Source organism: Littorina saxatilis, linkage group LG4 (genome assembly GCF_037325665.1).
Source record: "Littorina saxatilis isolate snail1 linkage group LG4, US_GU_Lsax_2.0, whole genome shotgun sequence".
Taxonomy (NCBI): domain Eukaryota; kingdom Metazoa; phylum Mollusca; class Gastropoda; order Littorinimorpha; family Littorinidae; genus Littorina; species Littorina saxatilis.
Window position 1 is genome coordinate 12,854,397 of NC_090248.1, and position 12,395 is coordinate 12,866,791.

The 12,395-nt window shown below is 43.0% G+C and overlaps 2 protein-coding genes across 2 annotated transcripts; one reads left to right on the forward strand and one right to left on the reverse strand.

Annotated features, from left to right (window-relative positions):
* Positions 1-830: 830 nt before the first annotated feature.
* LOC138963986 (alpha-2B adrenergic receptor-like) lies at positions 831-2,422 on the reverse strand. Its single transcript, XM_070335848.1, has 2 exons — positions 2,261-2,422; positions 831-1,607 (listed from the first exon to the last, which is right to left on the reverse strand). The coding sequence occupies exons 1-2, from the start codon at positions 2,420-2,422 to the stop codon at positions 831-833; spliced, it is 939 nt and encodes a 312-aa protein (XP_070191949.1).
* Positions 2,344-6,916, forward strand: LOC138963987 (uncharacterized). The gene is made up of 2 exons (XM_070335849.1): positions 2,344-2,454; positions 5,458-6,916. The coding sequence occupies exons 1-2, from the start codon at positions 2,421-2,423 to the stop codon at positions 5,877-5,879; spliced, it is 456 nt and encodes a 151-aa protein (XP_070191950.1). The 5' UTR covers positions 2,344-2,420; the 3' UTR covers positions 5,880-6,916.
* Positions 6,917-12,395: the final 5,479 nt, after the last annotated feature.

Sequence of the window (12,395 nt, forward strand, 5' to 3'; positions counted from 1 at the left end):
ATATGACGTCATTAAAGACATTTATCAAAAAAATGAAAAAAACGTCTAGGGATTTTATACCCAGGAACTCTCATGTCAAATTTCATAAAGATCGGTCCAGTAGTTTAGTCTGAATCGCTCTACACACACACACAGACAGACAGACACACAGACAGACAGACACACACACACACACACACACACACACACACACACACACACACCACGACCCTCGTCTCGATTCCCCCCTCTACGTTAAAACATTTAGTCAAAACTTGACTAAATGTAAAAAGTAAAGCAAGAATACATTATTATATATTCATTTATTTATTTTTTATCTCAAATTACCATGCAGACAGTGCACCAAAATTCACAAGATAAAGCTCTCAAGACAGGCAAATGAGGTACAATGCAGCTCAGGTAACTACTGCAAAGTATAATTTTCAAAGCATCCTATCACAGTGTTCACTCTAAAGGCACAACCGATGGACAATTGTTGATTAGCGCACTGCACACAGCAAAAAATAACCAGTTATAATCGTCTTCTCCGCTCAGTAACTTCCTTCCAGTTGTCACCCTGATGGTAAACAACTTTAGGGATCCTAAAGTGTGCCTGCTGACTGCAGTTTTTGGCCACACAACGTGTCATTTTCACTTTTGTCGAGTCGCCACCCAACGCTCAAGCACTGTCAGAGATCGTGCAAGGCATCCAACATGGCGGCGGATGACCAATTCCAGAGAGTTACGACCCGTGATTCTCATACCGCGCGCGCCGAGTAGAAATGCTGTTGTTAACTTGAGTTTCTGCAATGGGCCTATAGTGAAGGGATGTGGGGTGGGTGATACATATTTCATCGTCTCCCCATCAGTCTTTTAAAAGCCCTGTGAAAATCGGGACTGCTAAAGTTGTACAGGAAGGGATTGATAGCCGAGTTGCAGTACGCCAACCAATACGTCACGTCATAGAATCGCTCTGGGACCAGAGTCCTGTCAATCGCCATGACGTCAAATGACACGTGAAAAGGCATCCAGCAGATAAGATACCCTACCACCACATAGGTCAAGGTCCGGAACACTTTCTGTTCTCTACGAAGTGCCGTTTTCATGTTGCTGGAGATACTTGACTGCTGGTAGCTCGCTCTCTGAGGTACTGCTGTTATTTGCGACTGAATGTTGTCTGAATCTGATTGTTGATTATTCTGACCAATACAGCTAACGCTATGGTCTCGTGTCTGGTTGTTGTCACGAGCCTGGCCGGTATTTGTGTCTGCTGATAATTGTTTTGGTTTCTGTTCTTTTTCGGATTTCGCAGCATCGGGGTGAAGAAAGTGTCCTCTGCTGGAAGATTCTTGGACGACAGAGATTGTGGTTTGAATTTCCATTGAGCCCGTTCCTTTCTCAGCTGTTCCTTGATTGGTTGACACGGCAGTGACGTACGGATTGGACTTGTTGTCGTCATCAAGTTCCATGACGTCACCAGACAGGCCTTCCCTCGGTATGTTCGTCGTTGGTTGAAGGGACGGTCCGTTGGATACAGCGGTGTCTCTGAGGGTCGTGTCAGCGTCAGGGCCGTTGTTTCTACGGCGCAGAGGCCCGACTTTGCTGCGTCGTCGCACGAACATAAACACCTGGAAGAAAAGAAAAAAAGAAAATGTCCTTGCGTCAAAAAGGGCACTCAATTACCACATCACGAGGGGGGAAAATGACAACTTTCAAGACAGTTACTTTCGACGAAGAAAGAGGCGGAGAGACGGCGAGAAAGAGAATGAGAGCTAGATTTAGAGACAAGAACAAAGCCCACCACTTTCTCTTCACCACCTCATTTTCTCTTGCCCGCTGGGATGCGCGCGCACAACGAAAAGGTGCGTGTTAAAAAGTGTCGCGGTTTGGACTGACGCCAGCAGAGAAGTTCTGTTCGCAGAAGAAGCGCGATGTTTGTTATGTGCGATTAATTTGCAACCCGAAGCTCTACTCATACAATTTATAACTGTTCAAAGTGAGACAGTTCACAAATTGATTTTCCCAAGCGCAACCTAGGCAAGTGTAAAAGAGAACTCTGAGAGACACGAGAGGGAGTGGACCTGTTTTGGAGTGAGCTCTACATAACAACAAGATGTATAGTGACTCTGCATTGTAATGTGGCTGTAGCCACCCAGCTTACGTCGGGTAGGCGGAGAGGAGGAGGGAAGAGAGACACAGGAATAAACGAATAAATCCAATGGCAGAAATGACACTTTTACAAGTTTGTTTGTTTCTGTGTGTTTGTTTGTTGTCCTTTGACCTTAATGTAGCAGAAGAGCATGACCACTGTGCTGCCATGGTAACCGAAGACGGCGACGATGGTGACAAAAGTCTGGTTCTTTTCAGGATCGTAGAAACATTCCCCTGGCGTGCTGTTGTTCAGCCTATCCACCACGAAAGCCGGCGTCCACAGCGCGAACATGGCAGTCCTGAAAATCCAAAGCACAACTGACGGTAAAGGCATAGTTTTGCTCAGTTCTTTCGTTCGTGTGAGGGTGGATGTGAATTGTTGCACTGAACAGTCAGCCACATGCGTGAGTGTGTGTGTGTGTGTGTGTCCCTACCTTCTCTCTGTCTCTTTCTGTCTCTTTATTTCATACCTTTTTTTTTACGCCGCCTTATATATGGCGGTGTGTATAGTGTTCACTCCCTCTGTTTGTCTGCCAAACTTAGATTATAACTCTGGTACGCATTCATTACCAGAATATTTGAGGAGGACACTTCGACTGTACCAAGTCAAATGCAACACACACGAACACTTTGTTCCCGCGTGAAAATGGGATAATTTGTGGTTGCACTTTGGCTTAGCTGCATGACGACTAAAGTCGGACAAGAGTATCCGGGACGCACGACAGAGGAAGTTGAGTGCGTCCCGGAACCCGCGCTTTGTAGGTTAAGTGCGTCCCGGGACCCCCTCTATGAATTTCTAGTGCGTGATTTCTGCTTCTAGTTCGTATATGACGCAGGGACACGCTCTCTGGGGAGCCCTTTTAAATTCCTGTTCCTGTCTCTCCTCGCCAACCCAGACCCAAGGCCGGGTGGCCACACACACCACAAGTACTCGTGCAGTCTACATCATGCTGTCTCTATGATATAACAGAGTACAAAACAAGTTCTCCTCTCTCAAAAAAATCGCAAACGCTAACATCAGGGACAAAGCGTGGGCCGGGAATCAAAACAAAGCTAGCGTTGGAGAAGGAAGCAAGGGGAAATCAATGTCCCGCAACAACACACGTCGAGATCCACTTTAGATTTGAATAACTGTAATAAGGTGTTCCTGGTGTGTGATGTCATAGTTTTAACCCCAAAACCAAACAGTATAGCTCTTGGGAGAATAAGAGACACCTTTTGACCCATTAGGTTCCTTTATAAACCTACAATGTGTGTTTTCTTTTGACGCTGGGTGGTATCCATTCCCTGCGCTGAGCGTTACCCACTCGATTATGATGCTGCCGCTGTGTTCAGTATCACCACTTTTCTTCAGTGATCATCTTTGAACGATAATGGTGTTTCTTTTCTTTTCTTTATTTGGTGTTTAGCGTCGTTTTCAACCACGAAGGTTATATCGCGACGGGGAAAGGGGGGGGAGGGGATAGAGCCACTTGTCAATTGTTTCTTGTTCAAAAAAGCACTAATCAAAAATTTGCTCCAGGGGCTTGCAACGTAGTACAATATATTACCTTACTGGGAGAATGCAAGTTTCCAGTACAAAGGACTTAACATTTCTTACATACTGCTTGACTAAAATCTTTACAAAAATTGACTATATTCTATACAAGAAACACTTAACAAGGGTAAAAGGAGAAACAGAATCCGTTAGTCGCCTCTTACGACATGCTGGGGAGCATCGGGTAAATTCTTCCCCCTAACCCGCGGGGGGAACGATAATTGTGTCCTTATCCTTCCAACGTCGATGTCAACGTTGTAGGACAGCAGCGATAGGACGTCATACAAGCTATTGTAAGCGATGTTTCCCGTACAGACCCAAAAAAAACTTTGTAATAAGCACATAAAACACAATTTTAGTAAACAAAATTCAACACCTTCGCTTGTAATTGCATTGGTAGCTCGATCCATTGCCAATTACTGAATTAAATTTCATGTATCCTTTTAACACATGTACTGTGTACCTCTCAAAAAGAACATTTGAGCGTATTGAGTCAGTTTTCTGTCATTATTTGACACTTTTCTGGAGACACCCACGTTTTCTTGATGACGTCAGAGCCTAGACACAGGGCCACTGCGCAATTCCACAAGGTCTTGCAGACGACGGAGGTGGACATTATCTCCACACATAACACCTCCGACTCTCCCCTCCCACAAGAACTGACCTCGCCACCTCCTGTCGGTTTAAATGGGCAAGGCCCGAGACAGATGACCGCTGAAATATTGCAACCCCGTATCGTATCTGACCATTCTTCATCGACGTGATTGGCTTGTGGCTCCACTACCTCTGTTTCTGCTCACGTCAGGCTGCCGCGGTTGTATCAGTTAGAGCCACAGCGGTATACCGAAAAGTCGGTTAATTCGGTTGAAAAACATAATACCGGTTCGTGTTTTCTGAACCGGTATTTTGTGTGCATTGCGATTAACACCTGAATACAACAACACCGGATGTCAATGAGTACAGCCAAACACTGTACATAAGGCCCATTGTAGTTTCTTTGGTACAGCATCGAAGCAGTACTGGGACATGGCTGATTACACCTAAATACGCACACACCTGGGTAGCGCGACTCTTGTAGGAAGCGACCCGAGTTAGTCCCAGCAATGGGATAATAAAGTAATGGAAAATGGAGAACAGTCACGCGACATTTTGCAGTGAGAAGGATGATGTGATCAAAAATGTGTGCTTGAAATGCCTTGTGGAAGTAAAAACGGGTGTAACTAAATGTAATTGTACAAATTTAGGAAATATTGTCATTTATTATTTAATACACAAACATAGTCTTTGCACACGTTAAATGACCTTTCAAGGGGAGTATATAAAGTAGCTTTAGTTAATCATCGGAGCTGCACAGTGATACAGAGAAACTTTGCTGCAGCTATTCCAAGGTGTTGAAGCAAAGTTTGCATGGGGCACTGTGTGGGTCTTATAAAACACCTTGAGTGCTTTAAAGTAAAATACAAACATTACTCAGAGAAGAGAGAGACAGAGACAGACAGACAGACAGACAGACAGGCAGGCAGGCAGGCAGGCAGGCATGCAGACAGGAAGACAGAAAGACTGATAAGGCAGGCAGGCAGGCAGACTGACAGACAAATATTGACACACAGACAGACATACCGACATACATACCGTCAGTCGGACAGACATTCCACAAAAGTGCATATCGGTGGCGATCAACTCACAAGAAAAAGATTTTCAGGGGCCAAGCGACTGAGGTGCACCGCCGAAACTCCAGCAAAGCGTTTGAACACCTGCACCCCATTACGTTTGAACTCTTTCATTTGCAGATGAAGTTACTGTCAACCTTTACAAGATCCTCTACAATGACAAAAGCCTAGAGACAGGCACGCTTGGAGCAGAAAAGGTACGCCTGTGTCGTACAAAGGCAGATGGCAAGGATGTCACCACTCACTTCAACGATTGTAGTGAGCTGGCTCTTGTCAATGCTTACATTGTGGAAGCTGCTTGCGAGCATTTTGGAGTAGACTGCACCGAGAGAATTCTTTCTGCACGCTTTTTTGACAAGCCCTTGAAATCTCTGTCTTCTCAAGAGAAAATGGACTGGATGCAGGCCAATGTTGGCGATCTTGTGGACACTTTGGTTTGGCCACACACAAGGAAGTATGTGAACGACACTGAAGCAACATCAAACACAACAGAAGTTGTTGTGAACATGCTTCCTTGTGATCATCAAAAACAGTCGCCATAACACAGCCACCATCACAAAAGCAGTCGTCTGAAGCTCAGCATGATGATTCCTTCATTATGGTCAAAATGGCCTGGAACTCGGCCTTGTGTACACATATTTTGCAGCTTCAGTAAAAACTCCAAACAGAAACAGCATGCTGAGACTTCTGAAGGGACATGAGAGTTCCTGGGTATGATATCCCCGGACGTTTTTTTCATTTTTTCGATAAATACCTTTGATGACGTCATATCCGGCTTTTTGTAAAAGTTGAGGCGGCACTGTCACACCCTCATTTTTCCATTAAATTGATTGAAATTTTGGCAAAGCAATCTTCGACGAAGGCCGGGGTTTGGTATTGCATTTCAGCTTGGTGGCTTAGAAACTAATGAGTGAGTTTGGTCATTAAAAATCGGAAACTTGTAATTAAAATTATTTTTTTATTAAACGATCCAAAAACAATTTCATCTTATTCTTCGTCATTTTCTGATTCCAAAAACATATACATATGTTATATTTGGATTAAAAACAAGCTCTGAAAATTAAAAATATAAAAATTATGATCAAAATTAAATTTCACAAATCGTTTTAAAAACTATTTCATCTTATTCCTTGTCGGTTCCTGATTTCAAAAACATATAGATATGATATGTTTGGATTAAAAACACGCTCAGAAAGTTAAAACGAAGAGAGGTACAGTAAAGCGTGCTATGAAGCACAGCGCAATCGCTACCGCGCTAAACAGGCTCGTCACTTTCACTGCCTTTTGCACTAGCGGCGGACTACGTTCAGTTTCATTCTGTGAGTTCCACAGCTTGACTAAATGTAGTAATTTCGCCTTACGCGACTTGTTACCCTTAGTCTTAGATATTTTTGTTTACCTATGGCTTTCGTGTCGGTGTGTTTGTTTGTTCGTACTCATAAACTAGTTTGCTATGTTTTTGTTGTTATTAATGTTTTGTTCATTCGTCCTTTTACCCCTTTTATGAATGATGCAGAAATTGTTGTTTTACCTTGTCTATAAGGCTTTTATTAGCTAATGACAATAAAGTGTCAAAGCGTCAAAAATATCTCTCTCTCTCTCTCTCTCTCTCTCTCTCTCTCTCTCTCTCTCTCTCTCTCTCTCTCTCTCTCTCTCTCTCTCTCTCTCTCTCTCTCTGTGTGCGTCTTTTTCAGCGTGAGACTGTCTTTGTGAACGACGAGGGAAGGACACTATGAAACTATTACCCAAATTAGAGGCACAACAAGAGATGACCTTTCCAGCCTTTCCCATAAATTAAGGCCCGTCGCATGTTGCATCTAAAGCAAAGATAAAGCTCCCTTTTATGTGATTGGCCTAATAACAGTCCAGGGAGCAAGTCAAACGATCCGTGGCAAGAAAATGACACAGGACAAAGCGATCAAAGCTCTACATGAAATTGCCAATTTAAATTTTCCCTCCAAGTTTTTGCAATCTTCTAACTCTTTTTAAGTATTCCGGGGCTTGCTTCTCAAGTTGTCCAACAGCCTATTATCTACGTTGTAGCACAACGAAGTAGCTCAATGGGTTGGGTGTTTTTTTTTATAGTAATAACAACATATGAATATAAGTTAGAGAGAGAGAGAGAGAGAGAGAGAGAGAGAGAGAGAGAGAGAGAGAGAGAGAGAGAGAGAGAGAGAGAGAGAGACTCAGAACTCAGACAGTAATCGCTAACACTTGAAAGTTCATTGCGACGGGGAGGTTTGGGGCGAGGGAAACAATTTCAAAATTAAAAGACGTTTTACAATGTACAAATTTTTACCCGACATGAACATTTCCGCGTCAGTTTTGTAATTGTATTGTCAAGATTTGTTTCTCTGTGTGCAATGCAAATTACACCGTTCTCTCAAATGCAGGGGCTCACATCCACGTTGGACATCGGACATACACGGATATTTTTTCCAAATGTCCTAAACATTTTTCATGCAAGAGGACATTATGTCCTATTGTTTTTGTCACAAAGTGGTCATTGTCCGATTATGCTTTCATTTGATCTGGACATTGTCAGTACTTTCCAATTTACAGTACTTTGATTTGCTATTTTATGGATGTTTTGCGAAGCGATGTGTCTCTCCAAGCAGACGAAACCATGCTGTTAGTGTACGTTTTGTTGCGAGAAAAAAAGGTCCTATTCATTTATTTTTGTTCGGGACAAATGTCCTATCACTTTTGCATTGTCCTATGCCCCTGAAAATGCGAACCGAACTGTCAACCGAGATACAAATTCGTCACGTTCCTTAACAGACACTTTGTGAAGCACTGTTCTGAGTTGATCTTCGAACTTTCCTCTGTCGACTGGTGAACCATGTTGAAGATTGTCCAGGTACTTCTGCTCTGTAGAATGACAGGGCCGGACCAAATGAGTTGTAAGGGGGGGGGGGGGTTCCTCCTTTTTGGGGGGGGGGCAAATCAGCGAAGTGGCGAAGCCACAAGCGCGCGCCTGCTACGGTTAAAATCTGTGCAATCTGGTGCATTCTGGGCCTTGTTTTGAGGGTTAAGAGCAGCATTGTTTTGGTTGTTAGAGACACACACAAAATTTATTTAAATCTTTTTTTTTTTAAAAACCACTCAAAGCAAGGTACATGCTTTTTCCAGGGGTGGGGTCCCTGGAATGTGGCGAGGTGCCTGTTTTATCATCCAGTACGTACGTGCCTGGATTCTCGTCGCTGCTGCAGTCCTTGACGAACGCAAAATCGTCAGTTTCTGCAGAGCAGTGACTGTCTGTCTCCTGTGTTGTCACTGACCACCCGTCGGAAAGAATTAGAGAGAGAGAAAGAGAGAGACAGAGAGAGAGAGAGAGAAATTGAAAGAGAACGTGTGTGTGTGTGCGCGCGCGCGCGTGTGTGAGTGTGTGTGTGTGTGTGTGTGTGTGTGTGTGCATGTGCGTGCGCGTACGTGCTTCCGTGCGTGCATGTGTGCGCGCGCGTATTGTGTATGTGTGGGAGTGTGTGTGTGTGTGTAATCTGTAATCACTGTGCCATGTCAGACTGACGTTGCCGTAATCTTCTTGTCGTTCACAGATAGACATAATCGTATGTTCCTTTTTTCCCCAAAAATCCGAAAGTATAGGAGAAAAAAAGCTTTGCTGTCAAGTTTCCTGATTTTACGCGAAGCCAGTTGTCGATTCTTCGTGTTGCCTTTGTCCCTGTTCGATTACCTTTCAGTTTTAACAAGTATAATGTCTGTTCGTCCATATATACATTATATATATATATATGGGTTTTGGTTTTCTGTTTGCTTTTGCCACGCAGTTCTACAGTACGTCTACCGAAGTACGTCAAATGATTATGGCACGGCGTTCTGAAAGCGCCCTGGTTCAGGTGTTTGAATTTTAGGTGTTTTTATTTTTTGTTTTACAATTTTGTCAATTTGTTTTTTTAAGTAAACCACAACACACAATCCTCGACAAGAGAGTTCTTTACCAGACGAGCGTTAATTTGGAAACACTATTTTCATAAGTTTTACATTTTATCAACGAGTGATGTGCGCAATACACTCATTTCAAATCCATACTCTTGTACAGTACACAGGGTGTGTCTTTTTCAAAACTGAGGACTCTGAATTAATGCATTCTCTCTGGTAAAATTGATTTACACCTCTCCGACTAGCACCATCCCTCTGTTGCGCAAAAACTAAAATAAGATTGCGTTTGTACTTCGAAATCTTCTGCACTTATGTTGGTAAAGGACTAAAAGCATGGCATGAACATTCTTCCAAAAGAAAATTTCCTAATTATTACCTAGCACCATCCCTCTGTTGCGCACAAACAAAAATAAGATTGCGTTTGTACTTCGAAATCTTCTGCACTTATGTTGGTAAAGGACTAAAAGCATGGCATGAAAATGCTTCCAAAAGAAAATGTCCTACTTATTGCCTCCCTTGTGGTCATTAAAGCATCGACACATTATGAACACAGAGGTGAGACTTTCTCCAGGGGAATAAATGCAATCCCACTCAGGCTCCTCTTGCCCCCTCCCTCCCCCCAGTCCCCCTTCCGGTCCCCACATTATCTCTCTTTATTGGGGTTAGCCGGCATTTGGAATTCCGAAAGTGTCTGTCACTTTTAGAATGGTTGAAAGGACAGTTCGCGTATTTTGGAAAGGTCACCAAATATAGCATCGACCAACAGGAACGTACAATCAAGCCTCACGGACGAAAACTTCGCACTGATTAGGGGAAAACACCAAAAAACACTGAATTCGGCCATGCTTGGCATATTGGAAATGTCATCAACATGGATACATATGGGAATGTCGCTAAACCTGGAACAGTTAAGGAGAAACAGCCGTACCAGACAAAAAAATTATTATTGCAAAGCGTTTTTTATATTGTCACATACTAGACTCTATCAGTAAACAAACGAACAACATAAGATACAATAAAAGTCACACAACTCATCAAACTGACTATTATAAAAATTTCTGCATTTGTTCCAGGTTGGACGCATGGGTGTGTAAAGTGGAACACTGTGTTGTCAAACTCGGAACACATGCAAAAACACACTGACTCTCTTTCTAGCTCTGTCTGTGTCTCACACACACATATATACACCCACACACTCTCAATCACACGCACACAATTACACATTGCCACACATACAAGATAAATTCATACGTCATAACATTTTGATTTAGCCATCTTATTTAAATGTCTGTTTTTCCACATAACATTGGATTTTTACCAAAGAAATAGTAAATTTGATAACAATTAATGCCTCAAATGTGAAAAAAATATAAATAAGGGCTAGGTCTAAACAAATCGGATAAAAAAAACTTGTTTTTGTAAAACATGAAAAAAGAAGATAAGAAACGATTTTTCACTCAATGTCCTTTTGTTTTCTACTTTCAGTGCAGTCCTCGTGTGATCAATGCCGTGTGTATACTGCTGGCACTGTATAATGTTCAAAGGGGTGTTGGTGCCACACAAGAAGCAGTACCAAGATATTTCGCAGCATAATTTTTACCCCTCTTCTGATCACAAACAGATATTAAAAGGGCTACCTGCCCAATTAACTAAATGCTAAAATCAATACGCATAAAGCCGCAAAGCAAATAACACAAACAAATAACTATGTACAGATGTCGCAGACAAAGTCCCTTTGTCCTCTGCTGACAGCGCAATCCTCGTGTACCCATAAAGAGCACTGCTGGCACTGCACCATGTCCTCAGGGGAGTTTGTGCCACACATAAAACAGTACCAAGTGTATTCCTCCGGGATAGCACGCATCGTCGATAATTTTCCCCTTTTCTTCCTCTGAGAAGATGTTCCCGTCTTGTTTCTCTGAGTCGAACATTTCGTAGCTACCTTCTTTCCTCTCTTCTGTTCTTTTGCATTCCTTTTTGCGAGTGACATCTCCAGCTTTTGTTTGAAAGGAGAAGAAGTGATAATTGCAGATTGTTTTCTTCGTGACACACACACACATATATATACACACACACTCACACACATATAGACACATACACATAAATACTGTAAACACCCAGACAAAGACAAACTGACAGACATACACACAGACAAACCGACACAGACACTTGCACGCCCACACTTACGCCCGCATTTACACCAGCAAACACACACACACACACACACACACACACACACACACACACACACACACACACACACACACACACACACACACACACACACACACACACACACACACACACTCTTATTGAAGTGAACGGCTTTTGCAAAAACTTGCACGAAGAGTGGTGAGAAAAAAATTGGGGGGCAGGTGTCCGGGGGGCAGTTGTCCTCCCTCGGTGGGGGGGGGGGCAGGTGTCCGGGGGGCAATTGTCCTAGTAGGGCAATTATCCGGAGGGGGGGGGGGGCAGTTGTCGGGGAACAATTATCCAGGGGGAAATTAGCCTGCCACGGACTAAAAACACCAGTGTTCACTTTATCGTTTGATGAGGGTAAGATGGAACAGAATGCGTCAAAGCTGGAACACTGTTCCATGTTTGCCTCTATATGTGTTCCAGCATAGCCGCATGGCACCTGCATGGATTTCGACTTTAGCTGTAGGATACATGTGACGTTTCCAATCTTTTTTCCCCGTTCATAGTGTAACACATTGATGTAGGTTTGTAATAGCAATCAACATTTTATGTGAACGTATATAGATAAAGAGTAATAAAACGAATTCTAGACAATAGAAATAAGAAGAAGAAGGGAGAAAAGTTAAAAAAACGTACCTCTTCTTTGGTTTTGCCGCAGTTGCCATTTTTGAGTCACTTGAGAAAAAGTGACTCTATGTAATCGGTCAGTGTTAGTCTGTCCGGCCGGCCGTCCGGCCGTCCGGCCGGCCGTCCGTAGACACCACCTTAACGTTGGACTTTTCTCGGAAACTATCAAAGCGATCGGGCTCATATTTTGTTTAGTCGTGACCTCCAATGACCTCTACACTTTAACGATGGTTTCGTTGACCTTTGACCTTTTTCAAGGTCACAGGTCAGCGTCAAAGGAAAAATTAGACATTTTATATCTTTTCTCGGAAACTATCAAAGCGATCGGGCTC